Consider the following 15,965-nt stretch of genomic DNA (forward strand, 5'->3'; position numbering starts at 1 on the left):
GGCGTTGAATTTTCTGTTCTGTTAGATGCCAATACGGCATAGAGTGTGCACTGGAACTGGTGCATTGAGCTACTGGCTTGGGCAATACTGGATGCCTAGATACCATCATTCATAATTCATGCTCTGATTTTTTTTTATTTCACTCACTGGTTAAGTTTAAATACAAAAAACGTGCTTTGTTGGGTTTACGAGAATCACCATACAATCACCGCCCTGTACAAAAGTTAAGACACCAGCAGCTCTGACAAACTGGTATAATCAGGTAAAAGATCGCACTGCAGTGTGGTGAGGTATGGCCATCTGAACAGGGCGTAAAATGGAGGAAAAACAGGATTATTAGTCTACGCTCAGTTACTTGTCCATGAAAAGGCAAATGGTAATTGCTTGTCTGTGACCCCAACCTCCAGTTACTTTGTGTCTCACCACAGAAAGCCCACACTACCTGCTGTTGTAGTTTATGAGGGAAAAGATTGTCTTATTAAATTGTAACTGGCATGTTTCCTTAACAGATGCTGGGATTGTTCCAAATTCAGATAATTTAAACTCTTTTTTTTGTCTTGTTTTTGATAAAAGAGAAGGAGAACTATACAACCTTTGCAGCCATCTATGAACTTTGTTATATTACCAGCTCATAGTAAAAGCACACAGACCTGTTACAGGCAAGGCAGAGACAGTTTAGATAAGCCAGTGAGTCAGAAATAATACTGAAGCTCCTACATAAAGAGGAAAATGAGTTAGAACCCAAGGAAACCAGTAACAGGTGGCCCGCAGCATCGGCAAGAGGAAAAACTAAACAAAGCAGATTAATGGCTGAAGAAAAAGGGGAAAATACAAACACTTGTACATGTAATGAATTTAAAGCAATAGTTCAGAGCCAAAACACAATTTAAAAATGGCTAAAACAAGACAGCTGAAGGAAATACCTGTTAAAAATGAATAAAAAGAAAAACAATTGATATCCAGAGTCCATCCTTCCACAAGAGCACTCAGAGAGCGCAACTACCCCCTAGGGGCAAAGGCTATGCTAGAGCATTGATGTTTTATGATGTTTACATTACAACGTGCTGATGTCAGCCTGTTTTTTTATTACAATACGATGACATCGACGTTTGTTATAGATCATTTATGCTAATGTTAGCATTGGTAGTATAGGAATCCCCAATGAAGGCATCAGTATTGTTTTCATAGATCATTTGTGCTAAAGTCAGTGTTGGTGATACTGAAATTTACTGTTTTTGTGTCATTGTGAAGTCATATAGTAGTGTATATAAAAAAACTGTTATAACGAGATTAAAGAAAGACAAAGTGCTCGTGTCTAGGGATGGGTACCGGTATCCGGTGCCATTCTGACATAAACTGTAGTAAACAGACCGAAAAGCAGCGCACATTTCGGTGCTTTATTTCAGTGCTTTTGTTTTTTTCCTGAGATGTGATACACTTTGAATTCTAGCCAATCATTTTACGTTTCCGAGGATAGTAGGCGGGCCCAGGTACGTACGATCTTTTAGAGCAGAGCTACAGATTAAAAATGCCCAAGGCGAAGCGGTCAAAGTCTGGCTGTACTTCACAGCAAAAGATGCAAACTCAGCAGCCTGCAACAAGTGCTTTAAGCTGATACTGTGATACTGTCAAAGGAGGTAACACCTCAAATCCGATGAAACACCTGGCAACGCATAGCGTTTTTTTAAAAACCAAGAAATGCGCCGTATCTGATAGCTTGCTGCGAGACCTCACACCGAGCACATCTACTGCGGGTGTGGTGCCTGTTATCGGACCCGGAGTTAGCAACATCCCCCAAAAACCCGAAGAGGAGAGTCCTGGCCCCTAGCCCTGCCAGTGTAGCAGAAATGATGAGGATGATGATGGCAGCAGCAGCCGTTCTTCTCTGCGTGAGTAGCTTAATGTTGTTCCTGTGTAATTTACGTTGAGTAAGCTAACCACGTTATTACATTAATGCATGTAAGGTGAACTAGCAAACACCGTCGTAGTTAAATGCGGCTGTCTTCCTGTTTGATGGCAGATGCTCCCTTCACCCTGGCCAGAAAGGCTAAAATGACCAAAGAAAAAGTGGGAAACAGCTAAACATGAGAGGTTTTTGGACAAAGTTTGTGTTCTCCATTCTTTAAGCACCGGTTCGAGCACCGTTTAAGCACCGGCACCGTTTCAAAAGTACCGGTTTGGTGCTGGTATCGGATAAAACCTAAACGATACCCATCCCTACTCGTGTCCCCAAGTGACTCATATGTTGCTTTAAAGTTTGTTGATGATTCAATGGAAATTAAACTTTTTTCTAATTTGTGTGACCCTGACCTTTGACCTTGAAGCATTACAGCTTCTAGAAGCGATTTCAGCCAATTAAGCTTCAACCATATGGGTAAAGATACTCAAATAGACCATTTTAATAAGTAAAGTTGAGATTTTAATATGTATTCATGCAGGGTGTAATTTTGCAACACTGTGACATTATATGGCAAAAATTAAAACAGCACCATCTGTCGATGGATGGATGGATGGATGGATGGATGTGTGGATGGATGGATGGAGTCACACTGAGCTCTCCATGCCTTTTCTATAATATGATATTTTACTCTGTGTTTTAATGTAATTTTTTCCAAGGTCAACTTTGATCTTAGGCACTAACATTGAAGATCAAACTTGAATCCTTGGCAAACCTAGGTACGCATATCCCCCAAGGCCTCTAGTGTATCCTTGTCAAGTTTGAACACAGTCCATAAAAACTGTTGATATGTTTTTACTGATTTTCACATCCTGACTTTGACCTGATTTTCACCAAAATTCAACAAACTCAAGCTGTTATTGTTTTTTACCATTACACAAAATCTGATCATGATATCTTAAAAACTGTGGATGAAAGACTGCAAACTAACAGACAAACCAACAATATGGACTTCATGCTAAGGATGACTTCGTCTTACTACCAGGCACTAGTCAACCAAACAGAGAGCTGGGCTATAACACCAGGATCTGATTGCAACAGAAAGAAAACTCCCTAAACATGGTTCAAGAGTTCCATTTTCCACATACCTGCAACCAGAATGAGAAACAACACCAAGAGAAACTGAACAATGGATTTCAGGTGTTCCTTAAAATCAAGCTCTGAATGGAGAGCTAAAGGAAGAATCAAGGTTAATGCTGTGTTCAAAAGCACTACTCGGGCGAGGAACATATTTCTGAGAATTCCCCAGCACAGGACCAAAATAGTCCACTTTAGATGAATTTGCACTAAGGCAAATACACCATGTTATTTGATGTCTGATGTCTAGAAGAGTTCAAGGTTGCATGTTCATGTTTAAACAGTTTTAAGTGATATTTATTTGGGTTTAAACGGGTCCACCTTTTGTCAGGTGTATTCTTGTCTAGTTCTGACTCTAATCTCCCAGTAACCTTCAGATTGAAGCATTTTTAGTGACAATTTCAGATTTATTGATACTGACTGATACTGTTGGGATATGTGTTAACCTATCAATATAAAGGAAAGAAATATATATAGAGAGAGAGGGAACTACAAGCGCTGAGAAAGTGCAACAGGAAAGAAAACCAGCAGAGAGGAAAAGGTGGAAAGGTGTCTCACCCAATAATTAAAACAAAGAAAGTGAATATATGTGTGAGCCAGGAGAGCGAACGAGAGGGAGCCCTTGCCAAAATTGAGACCAGGAAACTCGACAGATGGGAAGGTGACAAGTCGACATCTTGATGAGCAACAAGAGAAGGTGTGAAAAGGAGGGAAGGAAAGGCAGGGAATGGCAGATGAGAAAAGTCCCGATATTTCTCCATTACAGTTCCTGTCTTTCATTGCAATTGTTTTTTATTGAGAGGCATAAAGGTTGCAAAATCATGTGATAGCAAAAGCAATAAAGTCACATTTTACCAGTTTGATCAGATTAAATGTGTGTAGATTTCATCCTCAACATAAACTGTGCAAACAAGTCCCATCTCACATCACTAATTAGGATTTTATTTGACAGTAACTTTGGCTTCCAGCTCCCAGAGATCTCATCTGATTACATTTCCTGTTTCAGTTGAGTCACTGTGAGTCACTGGTACATCTGACAGCAACCTACATGTTTGTCACCTATATTTTTAGATTTATTTACACTGTTTACACTTCATAAATGCCACTGTTAGCTATTGGCACTGTAGGTTTAAGTGTTAAATGAATATATACTGTAGTTTTGAAAAGGACAGTGAAATGCTTTAGTTAATGTAATCAGAAGCTCACCTGCTGTGTGATGGCATGATCAAAAAATAACTAAGAAGATTTAAAGGACAAAGTGATGCAGTTTCTGAAATCTTGCAGAAGTCAGGGGGAGAGTTTAGACAGGTTTTCCGGTTATCCTGAAAGATTGTGGTTAATCAAGCTCACGTGGAGTGGTTATTAAAGAGTGAGATGGACAGCGAGCATGTGGCATGACACTCCTCCGCTCCAGATGAGCAGTCAGTCCCCCTGAGGGTTTGAGGTGACTGGATAAGCTTCAGTCTGACTCTTCCTCCTCCACTGTCTCCCTTTACTCCCACCACTTTTGGCATCATCTTCTTCCTGCTCTCCTGTTTGTATTTCACGTTGCCTTATTTCTTCCTCATGCTCTTTTTTCCAGCTTCCTCCCCTGCTTTAAGTTTTCCCTTTCTCAGCCTTTTTTTAATCTACAACTTTTTTCCTATTTTGACCTTCCTCTTCGGCTTCATCTCATTAGGTTTTTGCATTAAGCTTTATCATTTGAGTGAGAAACAATACGCTATATTGCAATTAACGGCAGCTACTTATAACACAGTACCCATTTTCTTCCATCCCTTCTGCCTTCTTGCCTGCATGTTATGGCCTACATTCTGCTTGTCTGTGTTTCTATATTTAAGCTAATGCTTTGATTTAGTGAAAATTACAACACGCAATTTGAAAAACACAAATAGAACTGTCAAACGGAAAAGATGTGCTCCTTTACGGTGATTTTTCTTATTAGACAGAACACATCCTGGCTGTCCTATTCTGGTCCTCCCGACTCACTGTCTCCCTTCTGTCCGATCCTCCTCTAGACACCCCCCCCCCCCCTCCTCAGTCCACACTTGTGCATTTTACTTATTCAGTTACAATGCACTGCATGTCTCAGCTGTCTGAAGGCATTAAATCCTTTTTAAGCCAATCCTTCCTACTTTCCCTGCATGTCAGATGAATGAAGTGTCTTTAATCGCCATGCTCAGAATGACTGGCTTTTACCCGGATTCACCTGGGTGAGTTTTTAAAAAGCCAGGAGTTAGTGTTTCTTTCAGTCCTGCTAAAGTAGCTTTTTCCCCCTCATTAGTCTGGTAAAAGGATTCTGATTATTGGAAAAGGTGAAGTGACAGTTTTAAGTTTAGGCCTTTATAAAGTGAGGTTTAGGCTAATTCATTGGTATTCAGTTGCTGAGCAGGTGGCGATGTACTGCTTCGGGTACAAGTAAGACAAGGGACAGAGCTCGACTATCATCACAGATTGAGTTGAGGATTCTCTAAGGGCATGTCTGAGCAAGTCATTTGAAAATGTACAACTGTAAAATAGCTGATATGTGCTATCCACCCTTGTAATGAATGTTTTAAGTAAAAGTACCCAAAGGAAAATAGCCCATGTGAGGATTATGATATATTAGTATTACCCATGCATTAATATAAAAGCAGCATTTAGCTTTTGTAATTGATGAAAATACAGTATACCTGCTGTATATCAGGTTTGGTCTGTACAAAAACCAAAAAACCCACCAAGACTGCAATTCTGCTTCATCCAACCAATAAGCAAACTCTCTAAATTAGAAAAATAATGAAAATGAAATGCTCCAAATCCCCAAATATACAGTATACGGTTATTGCAAAAGGAATTTTTGTGCAATAATACTTCTATATAGTCTCAACCTAAGATCTCCAAGTAATTCATTCAGTACTAATGTATGCTGTTATGGCCACCTGCTTAACCCTCTCGAGGCAGGTGTTGCCGATTTGCAACAGTTAAAAACTAACAACCTGATTACCCCACATACATATTTTATGAGGTTTTTTTACTCAGAAGTACCACTGCAGGACTTGGTTGTGCATTAGCAAAAAAAAGTTTAATTTGAGCCTGAGAGGGTTAATATTGTGCTCTGGCCCATTGACTCCACAAGGTCCCCAAAGGTGTGCTGCGATATCTGCCACCAAGATGTTAGTAACAGATCCTTTGAGTCCCGTAAGTTGCGAAGTGGGGGCTTCATGGATTAAAACTGTTTGTCCAGCACATTCCACAGATGCTTAATTGGATTGAGATTTAGGGAATTTGTGAGCCAAGACAACACCTCAAACTCACTGTTGCGCTCTTCAATCCATTTGTGAACCATTTACATTCTGTGGCAGTGCGCATTATCCTGCTGCAAGGCCACAACCATCAGGGAACACCATGAGAGGGTATATACGGTCTGCAACAATGCTTAGGAAGGTACTACGTGTCAAAGTAACATAACGTGGAAGGCAGGACCCAAGGTTTCCCAGCAGTACACTGCCTCTGCCAACTTGAGCTCTTCCCATAGTGCATCCTAGTGTCAAGTGTTCCCCAGGTAGGCGACGCACATGCGCAGCTATCCACATTGCTCCGTGGTCCAGGTCTGAAGTTCATTGTTGTTGCAGCCATCGTTGGTGCTTTTAACAGTGGACAATGGTGAGCGTGGGCACCCTGACTGTTCTGCAGCTTTGCAGCCCCATATACAAAAAATTCCAATGCGCTGTGTACTCTGACACCTTTTCTATCAGAATTAGCATCACATTTTTCAGCTTTTGGAGCTAAAGTGGCTCATGTGTGGGACTGGATAGGCCAGCCTTTTCTCCCCACGTGCATCAGTGAGCCCATTGGTGGTTCACCACTGTTCCTTCCTTGGACCAGATTCTTCCTTTTGCCAGATATTGATTACTTAATACCAGGAACACCCCAAAAGAGCTGCAGTTTTGGAGATCCTCTGACCCAGTTTTCTAGCCGTTACAATTTTTCTCTCATCAAACTCTTAAAGCTTAAATCTCTGCACTTACCAATTTCAGTGTTATTTACTTCATTTGTCAGTACTCATAAAGTTACGTTTGATCAGTGTATATCTGGTTAAATAGCTCAGTGCGTCTGACTGATAAAAATAGTAGATTGAAAAGAAGCCTCTATCATTTGAAGATTTGAAACTTAAGTAAACAAAGATTGCAACTTCATACTTCAGTAAAGCATTTAAACCACTGTAACTGTCACTTACAGTACTGTTTACAGCACTAAGTACGGTAATGTTTAAGCGCTGCACTGTTTGTAAATTGATTAACAAACCCATAGCCTGCAGGTGCATTTTCTCAGTACTGTATCTTTAAAACAGACACAGCAGTAGAAGACTGTACAATGGTCAGGCACTATAACAACAGCTGCTGAGGCTGAGCAAAGAGAGGGGGCAGAAGATGCTTGCATCACTTTACTTCACCTCCTTTTGACACACCTTGAGGGCTTAGGGACTCACAGTAGACTAGAAAACTCCCATCAGCCAAATATTCTAACCCAAAATGTGTTGAGTGTTTTTATTCTTTATTATTCGAAATAGCAACAACTGCAGACAACACATTCATCATCACGCTTAATACTGATGTAGATAAACATCGGCCGGTGGTGGAGACCAAACCCACCTACGGCTAAACACTGAGAACACCAAGGACATGGTTATCAAGTTCAAAAAGTTCTCTCACCCCCGATTGAAGACCAATATGAAGTGTAGATATATTGAATCGGTGGAACATCTTATAATATAAATACTTTGAATTGGTCATTGATAATAATTTGATGCCAATCTGGAGGCAGTTGTCAAGAATCGCTATCAATGCCTGTAATTATTGAGTAAGTTGCACATATTTAATGTAGGTAGAGAAATGATGACTCTATTGCTCGGTTTGGAAATGTTAGAACCAAAGATAGCACAACAGGCAGCAAAGTAACAGGCCTCCCACAGAATCCACTACCTGCAATATATGAGCTGCAGGTAGAAAGACCCGAGCGACTGAGGAGAGTCACAGAGCCAGACCCACCCAGCTGCTTCCTTCAGGCTGCAGATACAGAACACCATGAGTAAGTGTAATAAGACCAAAAAGACTTTGTTCCCCATCCACTTGTTAAATCAGTTTATGTTAAATCTGAACCCTACCGTCATGTGTTTTTTATAACTGCAGGACTATGTCTTATGATTTAGTATTGTTTTTATTTTTGTAAAATATATATATATGGACGATTTCTTGAGACCTTTCTGTAAAACTAATTTCCTAGTCGGGACAATAAATCAGTGAATAAATGAATGGAAACAATCTATACTAGATTGTTTTCTTGGCATTTCACACATGACTTGTTCTCCCCATCGTGCTGTTAAAGTTACTCATCACACTTTCTGTTTAATTGCATCTGCTTTGTCAGTATCTTCTCAAATTTTAACATTTTAATAGATTAAGAAATAAAAATAACAATAAAAACATTGTTAAACGGGGCATCAGGCTGAACAATTGTGTAACTTCCCACTGTTAGTAGGGAATGCTGCACTCCAGCCAAACACTAGCTCAGCAGGACCCTGGCTGGCCCTCCATGCTCCATGTGATCTAAAGAAAACTGGTTTGCAATCCTCAGAGGTAGCTTTTTCCAAAAATTGCATCCTTTGTCAAAATTATCAGAAGAAAAAAAAAAAAACTAAAAATGTAGAAATTCTTGGCTGTTGATGCAATTTTTTCTCAGGAATGTGTGAAGTAAATGATGTAAGATGTGCACTTTGGAATCATCATCCTGTTGAGAAGCAACAATTTACCCACAAACATGTCTCGACTTGATCATTTTGGATGTTGCCAGAAGTGATGAGTGAAGGGTGCACCTGATTGCATGCATATACAGGAGTAATCACAAAGTACCCACAAGCTCATAGATGCCTTTCCTTATCTTCCAGTTTGCCTTGACAGGGATGTTACTTTTTTTGCAACAGGCAGGGTCGACCCGCGTTGAAAGACTGCACAGGGTTAACATTTCAGACAGTCTTTCATAGAGTCTTTGGTATCAAGTAAACTGAATCTTTTGGCTTGTAGCGTTAACAGAAATGTCACAAACCACTTTACCAGGAAAGTCCACTTTGCTGTCATTTATCTGAATGCTCTGTATGGACCCCTAATGGATTACACCAATGTAGTGCAACGACTGTCCAGATAAAACTCTTAAAGTCAAATTCATGCAGGTGGTTTGACAATAAAATGGCATTTTTTTACCCATTTTTTTTACTTTTGGAATCCTTTGTAGCTGAATAAATTCAAGTTGCTGAAAAACAAATCTTTTGACATTGTTAATACTCTTTATCACAAATGCGCATCTTTGAATAAAAGCTAAAGTCTTGCTTGTCACGGCATGTTTTGAAATGTAGTTTATTTCAACTTTTTATAAGTTTTGTATTCCAGTGAGTTTACAGCACTGACTGAATGTCATTGTTATGGCTCGATCTGTTGTGCTGTACGTGTTCGCATTCTGCACTGCTGCTGTTGTTTGCAATCTGATGGCTGGAAGCTGCAAAATGATTTCCAAGCAGACAGCCAAATCACCATCATCTCAACGTCGTTATCGCTGCCTTTGTCTGCTGTCATCTACATCTTCAATTTACTCTCTCTCTCTTCCCTCATCCATCCGTCCTCTCGACTCTCTTCCAGCTCTGCCTGCCAAACTTCCATCTCACACGTTCCCTTTCTTTCAGTCCCCTCCTTTTCTTCTTTCTCCACATCCTGATATTTGTGTGGCAAAGTCTGTCTACACAAGCAGCTGGTTGTTCACTTTTTTGGATGAACACAGCTCTGTAGCAATAGTTGTGTATTATGTGTTTTACTCACTTGTCAGTAACAAAGAGTAGAAAGACTGACTAATGGAGATTGTTATGAAGCAAAACGGCTCAAAAACATCCTTTTTCCCCACCTGATTTTTCATAGGATGAGAGTTGGCTGAATGCAGCAGCCACACAGAAGAAATTTATGCATGGAGTGGGAATCTGGCATACCGTTTTCCCAGTGGGCTGACACACTTTTGGGCCAATGGGCTGGCTTTAAGGGCCCCTGTGCAGCTGTCGTACAAATGCTGACAGCAGCCCATTCGATCATTTTCATTACCGACACTGGATTGCCCAATCAAATCTCTTAATGCAATTAGCCCCTCCCCTACCTTGGCTGTGCAGATCCATTAATAAGCCCAAAGCTAAGGGTTCCTTCTGTATAAAAACATAGATAGCATGAATTTATTTCATGGTTTAAATCCTGAACCATGAAATAACCGCGAGGAAATTCAAATTTCTTTAATAATGGACAATTGCTAAATCAAAACATTAAAAAAAAAATGCAAATATGAATTTTCATTTGTTTTATATCTCTTACATCTGTCATTTGTTGCAATTTATTGTTTAAAAATGTATTGAGCAATTTATTTAGAAGAAAACTCAGGAAAACTGTATCAAATATGACATACGAGGGATTAAGGGGTTAAAAAGGTACGAGTACTGTAACACTACTTTGCAGCTTTTAAAAAAACAAAAGCAAACAACAAGCATCGCACGGGAGGCATTTTCAGAAAGTGCTTCACAACAGATTGCACGATCAGTCATGAAGGAGCATTTATTCCTATAATGGCTCTGAATCGAAACACAGATAAAAAACTGAATATAAAACAAATTCATATCATTTCAAGGTCAAACATTTTCCACTCATCAGCTTTTAGGCTATTCACTGCTTCCACCCTACTGAATGTCATCTGGGGGTTTTGAAAAATCCTCCTCAATCAGTGTTTTTGCGCTGTTTGTGACAAGGTTGACAAATTCAACAGTGGAAATATTACACCAGTAAAAACAGGTATCAACTGCCACACCATGTCTTGTAGTTTAAAAAGCATGTAGCTTTATTATTTGTTTCTCTGGCACAGAGCATGACGGTATAGTAATGGTAGCATTAATGGTGTTGTGAAGAACATATTTATGTTTGGAGTTGTTTTAGTCTGAAGAAGATTCAAAGTGAAGAATTAAATAAAGCTGGTCTTAATGGAGGTTTCTTTTGAATTTGATAACCTTGAAGGCCGAGTACAGTCGTCATCCTCACTGTAGAAGCATGATTGGACTTTTATTTATTTAAATACTTTATGCTCTTTGCTCAGAAGAGCCTCGTAGTTTGGTTTGAGGAGGTGATCATGAGCATTTTTTCTTTGCCAACTGTTTTGTGCACAGAGGCAATAATGGGAAGTAACTGCAAACTGAGCAAACAGCTTTTATTTATTTATTTAGTTGTTTATTTTTTCCAAATAGGAAGTGGAGGATTTTAACTGTAACCACATGAATTTAATCTAGATTAAACAGTCAAACAGTCTATTTGATGTCTTACTGTGCTTTGCTAGGGTCATTTTACAGCTTTCACTGTGTAACATATTTATTTGGATTCTTTTTCTTTCTCCCAAACCAATCTTTCCGTTTACGACTGGCAAAGAAATTTAATTTGTAAATCTGTGGGCACTGCTCATCTCTGACAGCACAGTTTATTAACCATCAGTAAAGATTTACACATAGATTTTTTGCCCCTTCTCAAATGTCGCTTGTTTAGCTTGGTATATAAAGTAGGTTTAACTGCATGTGAGCTAAACTGTATTGAATTGCATTGGATTTCATCAGCCCTAACTTCTAAAATGACAAGTTGAGCTTTCAAGATTTCCAGTGGGCTTTTCATATATTACTATTAATTCACAATTAAGTGTTCCCAAGTTGTTTGCATGTGAATAAGGCCACACAGCAGCTAAAAACAGGTTACGTTTTATTTCGCAGTGCCACTTCAGTCAGAGCAGAGATATTTTTGGAAAGGTGAATATCTCCCCGGGGGGGAAAACTCTTCATGTGTTACAGGTGTCGTTCATGCAGCTGTAGCGAGGACTATCACTGCCACTCGATGAGAGTCCCATGAGCCTCTGCGCCCGTCAGCGTGACAGACAGCCCTGCTGCTGATGGAGAGCAAGATTCTGAAGGGCATGAAATGTTTTGCCGAGTTTAAAATGAACCTGCTCACTTCATTAAAGAGTGCAGGCAGGCAACCTGTGGTAACCATCCATCTGCAGTAAGCCAACAAGTATTAATTGATGACTTAGTAATGCACCCATTAAAGTCATCACTGGGGACAAAACCCAAGATGCCTGATGCCATGATGCTAATTCAAAGCTTAAAAATGGTAGCCACAAACAAACCGATTCTCAAAGTGTCAGAGTAACAAATTCCATTGTTACCATCATTTTGATCTCAAACACCTGTAAATGTTTGTAACTGCATCTTTTGCAGTTTTACGGCGTTGAGAAAAAAAATATCCCCAGACAGTCCGACATTACAATTTTTTTTTTTTACAAACTATCCAAAAATGAACTTTGGAGTATTTAATACCAGCAACACATTTTGCTGTGACAGAGGCACGAGATATGAGAAACAGCTGGTGATGAAGACACAGCCACAACTCATTTAGTATTCTCGCTCAATACTTACACAATATTAATATATTGTTTTTGTACTTATGACTACACCAACTGCTTTCCATGCATATATTTCACTCGTCTTGATTAGCATGCAATTTAAATGCACTCTGGGGACTTTGGCTTTGCAGACAGCATACCAACACCATCCATCCACCCATTCATCCATCCACAAACAATACTAGATCCAAGTGTACAACAGTATATAAACCTTGAGGGGAAATGTTCAAAATCTGTTTAAAAACCAATAGCCGACGGAACAAATGACTTTCTTTTGGCATTACAAAGATGGAACCATCTGGAACTCCACGTTGTAAAAGATGGTAAGGGTCAAAATGATGGTCTGTGCCCTTGAAAGAACACTATACAGATGGAGAAGGTCTTTAAGTGTTACAGTTAATAGCAGTTAATTTGTGAATGCAATACAGCTGCACACAATTAACAAGCATACAGTAGCAGTAGTTACCAGACGGTTTCTGTAGCTCTGACACAGCTGAGAGTAAAACCCAACTCCACCACACAGTTCCCAGAGGGAACTGTGCCAAAGAGCAGGAGCAGTCAAACAAGCTTGTAGTTAAAAGTTGGACTTCTGCTATTTTATTTCTTTGCTTCACATATTTAAAGTCTCCCTGATTGTGAAGGGCAAACTGTCCTAAATGCAAATGGTAAATTTGGTTATAACCAGTTTGTCAACTCATCCATTGCACCTAATGTCAGTATATTCACAGTCAAACTAGAAATGCAGCCATTTGTGTGACACAGGGTACAATACTACACCTCACTCTCCTCACAAAATATACCAAACAGACATCAATATGGCAGTCTGTGTAAGCTGAAAACATTCCTCCTCCTCCATCGGACATGTAAGTATTACTGCTGCCCTGCATCTGCTGCCTGACATCAATCAGCGTCCACCATCACACTCAAATGTTATTTGTAACATATCTGCGTGTGATAAACCAAACTCTCTATAACTACCAAACTAACTATACTCTGCTGCTGTAATGAACCATTTCAAATGGAAGTCATCTGACTGAACTTAACGAACTTGAGTCTGAGTCAAGACTTTCCACTAAACACTGGAGAAAATATATTAGGTTTTAATCTGCATATAAACAGACTTTTAAAAGCATCTGAAAAGGTTTTCAGTATTTTAATATCATTATTAGCTGGTGTTTTAAGCACCAAGCAGTAGTTTCAACATCAGCAGTGCACAACTCAAAATACTCCCCACAAATCTATCAATTGTTTTCTTACATTAGTGAAGCTCTCACATATTTAAGTTTTGTCTTGAAACAAACAGCCCGTTTTTAAATAAACAACTGCATCAATTCAGTCATACAGAATAAAGGAGCACTAATGGACTAAGACTGAGAACAATGTTGCACAGTTGCTAAATCAGTCAACTATTTGCACGTTCCTTCATTATGCAATTTAATGGTCAATGCAAAGCAAAAACAATGTTTGCTTGACAGCATGATTGCAATGCACTCCAATCAGTCACTAAACTAAAAGACCTAATAGGTCAGCCTTTGACTCTTTGGGGCATGGGTAAATGATCCATGGGGGTGTCTTGTGATTTTTGGCACTGTGACAGTGTCAGCAAGTCCTGTGGGTCGTGTGGGCTGCGGTCTGGGGCCTCTGTGGATTGGTCTTATTTTGGCAGGTCCTGATCGGTTTTGGGTTCTGGGTAGTTTGGACGCCGTCTAAATGCCTTGGGTTCTTCGTGCTGTTCCCTGAGCTATTTCTCAGTGGCTCTGGTAGTGTGACAGTGCACATTGTCGTGCTGGGGGAGGCTGCTGGCACCAGTGTCAGTGAGTGGTCTTTGGAATGAGTGTCCTTGAGCTCTAACAGACAATTAGACAGATCTTATGTGTCAAAGTAGTATGAATGCCAGGGCCAAAGATTTCCCAGCAGCATATTGCATTGTAATGAGATGATCAATATTATTCACTTCACTTGTCAGTGTTTTTAATGTTGTGGCTGATTTGCGCAGTAAATCTTTAGCATTAACAAATGCAGAATGAAACCAGCAGTGAAAACATGGATTTTCTATGTGGAGTTTATCCATCTGTAAAATGTTGCTATAAAAACAAAGCAGCTGTTTTCAGGCCAGAATGACTCGGCTCTCTGGGTTTGCTTTGAATGAGGACATTTGATTAAAACTGTTGGCAACTATTTGCCTTTCCATGCCGTTGCACTGTTTGCTTGTTCACTCTGATGCCAGTCACATTAGATTCTCACATACAGCAAACTTCAAAGTCACCCTCTGTCCCTCGCGCTTCCTGCCACTTACTTGATTCTGTCTGGCACTCGATGGGTCTGGTTGCCGTCGCTCTGACAGTTGCCAGCGTACTGCGCTCGGCTGGTGGCTCCCTGGTCCCTCCGCAGAGCCATTGCCCCATGGGTGAGGACAGAAACACCTTTGGCAATACGCCTGTAGGATTACAAAGAGAACAACATGAGACCGAGAGACTAGATTCGTTTTAAAGGTCTTTTTTTTTACCTGATGGGGTCCCAGGAAATGCACAGATACTGGAGAGGACAGAGATTTAAGCTTGAAAAACTACTCAAATGCATATGACAACCTGAAATAATGAATGTGAATTCACAAAATAGATGACTCCTCCACTAGGTAAGCTGGAATGTGTACAGTTTTTTTCAGTATTGTGGGAAACAGTTGTGCTGATTTGACCATTTAATATTCAGTTCAGGTTGTCTCTAGATGATTAGCCTCCCTGATGACCCATTGTAATCCCACTGGACTAATATAACCAAGTAGATTTATTTGATTATTTTATTTACTTTATTTACTTATTTGCTTTCTCCACCCTATATTGTGTACAAATATTACTCATACCAGAAAAGATTTCGTTTCTTAGTCTTTTGCAGATTAATTGAATTACATTAGATCAAGCTACCAGGGCAAAAGAGATTATTCCATGACATATTTATCAGGTAGACATGAGAAAATATACACCTTCCAAAATAATAAAGAACTCTTTTTTTTTTTAAATTTCAACTTCTAGAATCCTTTTGCACATGTTCAAGCAAGAGGTGCTGGTTTTTTTCTTATTTAAATACACTGAAATAGAAAAAAAAAAAAAGCCTGTTTGATGGTCTCAGAAAACTATCACAACTATCACACTCAGTTCACTCATCATATGAAGGGAATTTTCATCCTTGGCAAAGGAATGTAGCCATTTAGTGCCGTTGTTTAGCTCTGCATTTCTGTTTTTGGTGTCTGAAGTGTCTAACCTACATCTAGTGGAAATCTTTCTACTCCTACATAGCTTGAATTCCAGTAGAATCATAGAGATCGTAACTTTAATGAGGTAAGCAGTGTTATAAAGGCTACTTTATAAATGTGCTTGGATGTCACTCTGGACATTGTAAGTCAGTTTGTAGTCAAGCAGCTGATGAATGTCCTAGTGACAGA

The 15,965-nt window shown here is 39.6% G+C and overlaps 1 protein-coding gene across 1 annotated transcript in view; it reads right to left on the reverse strand.

Annotated features, from left to right (window-relative positions):
- The window catches only part of grin2da (glutamate receptor, ionotropic, N-methyl D-aspartate 2D, a), a 282,945-nt gene that overhangs the window by 123,279 nt on the left and 143,701 nt on the right, over positions 1–15,965 (reverse strand). Inside the window, exon 6 of the mRNA XM_085446989.1 lies at positions 14,823–14,963. Within this exon, the coding sequence (XP_085303115.1) occupies positions 14,823–14,963 (141 nt within the window). The remainder of the gene's footprint in view (positions 1–14,822; positions 14,964–15,965) is intronic.

Source organism: Copadichromis virginalis, linkage group LG22 (genome assembly GCF_057382275.1).
Source record: "Copadichromis virginalis isolate Kocher_CV1m ecotype Utaka linkage group LG22, C_Virginalis_male_GT1.1, whole genome shotgun sequence".
NCBI lineage: Eukaryota > Metazoa > Chordata > Actinopteri > Cichliformes > Cichlidae > Copadichromis > Copadichromis virginalis.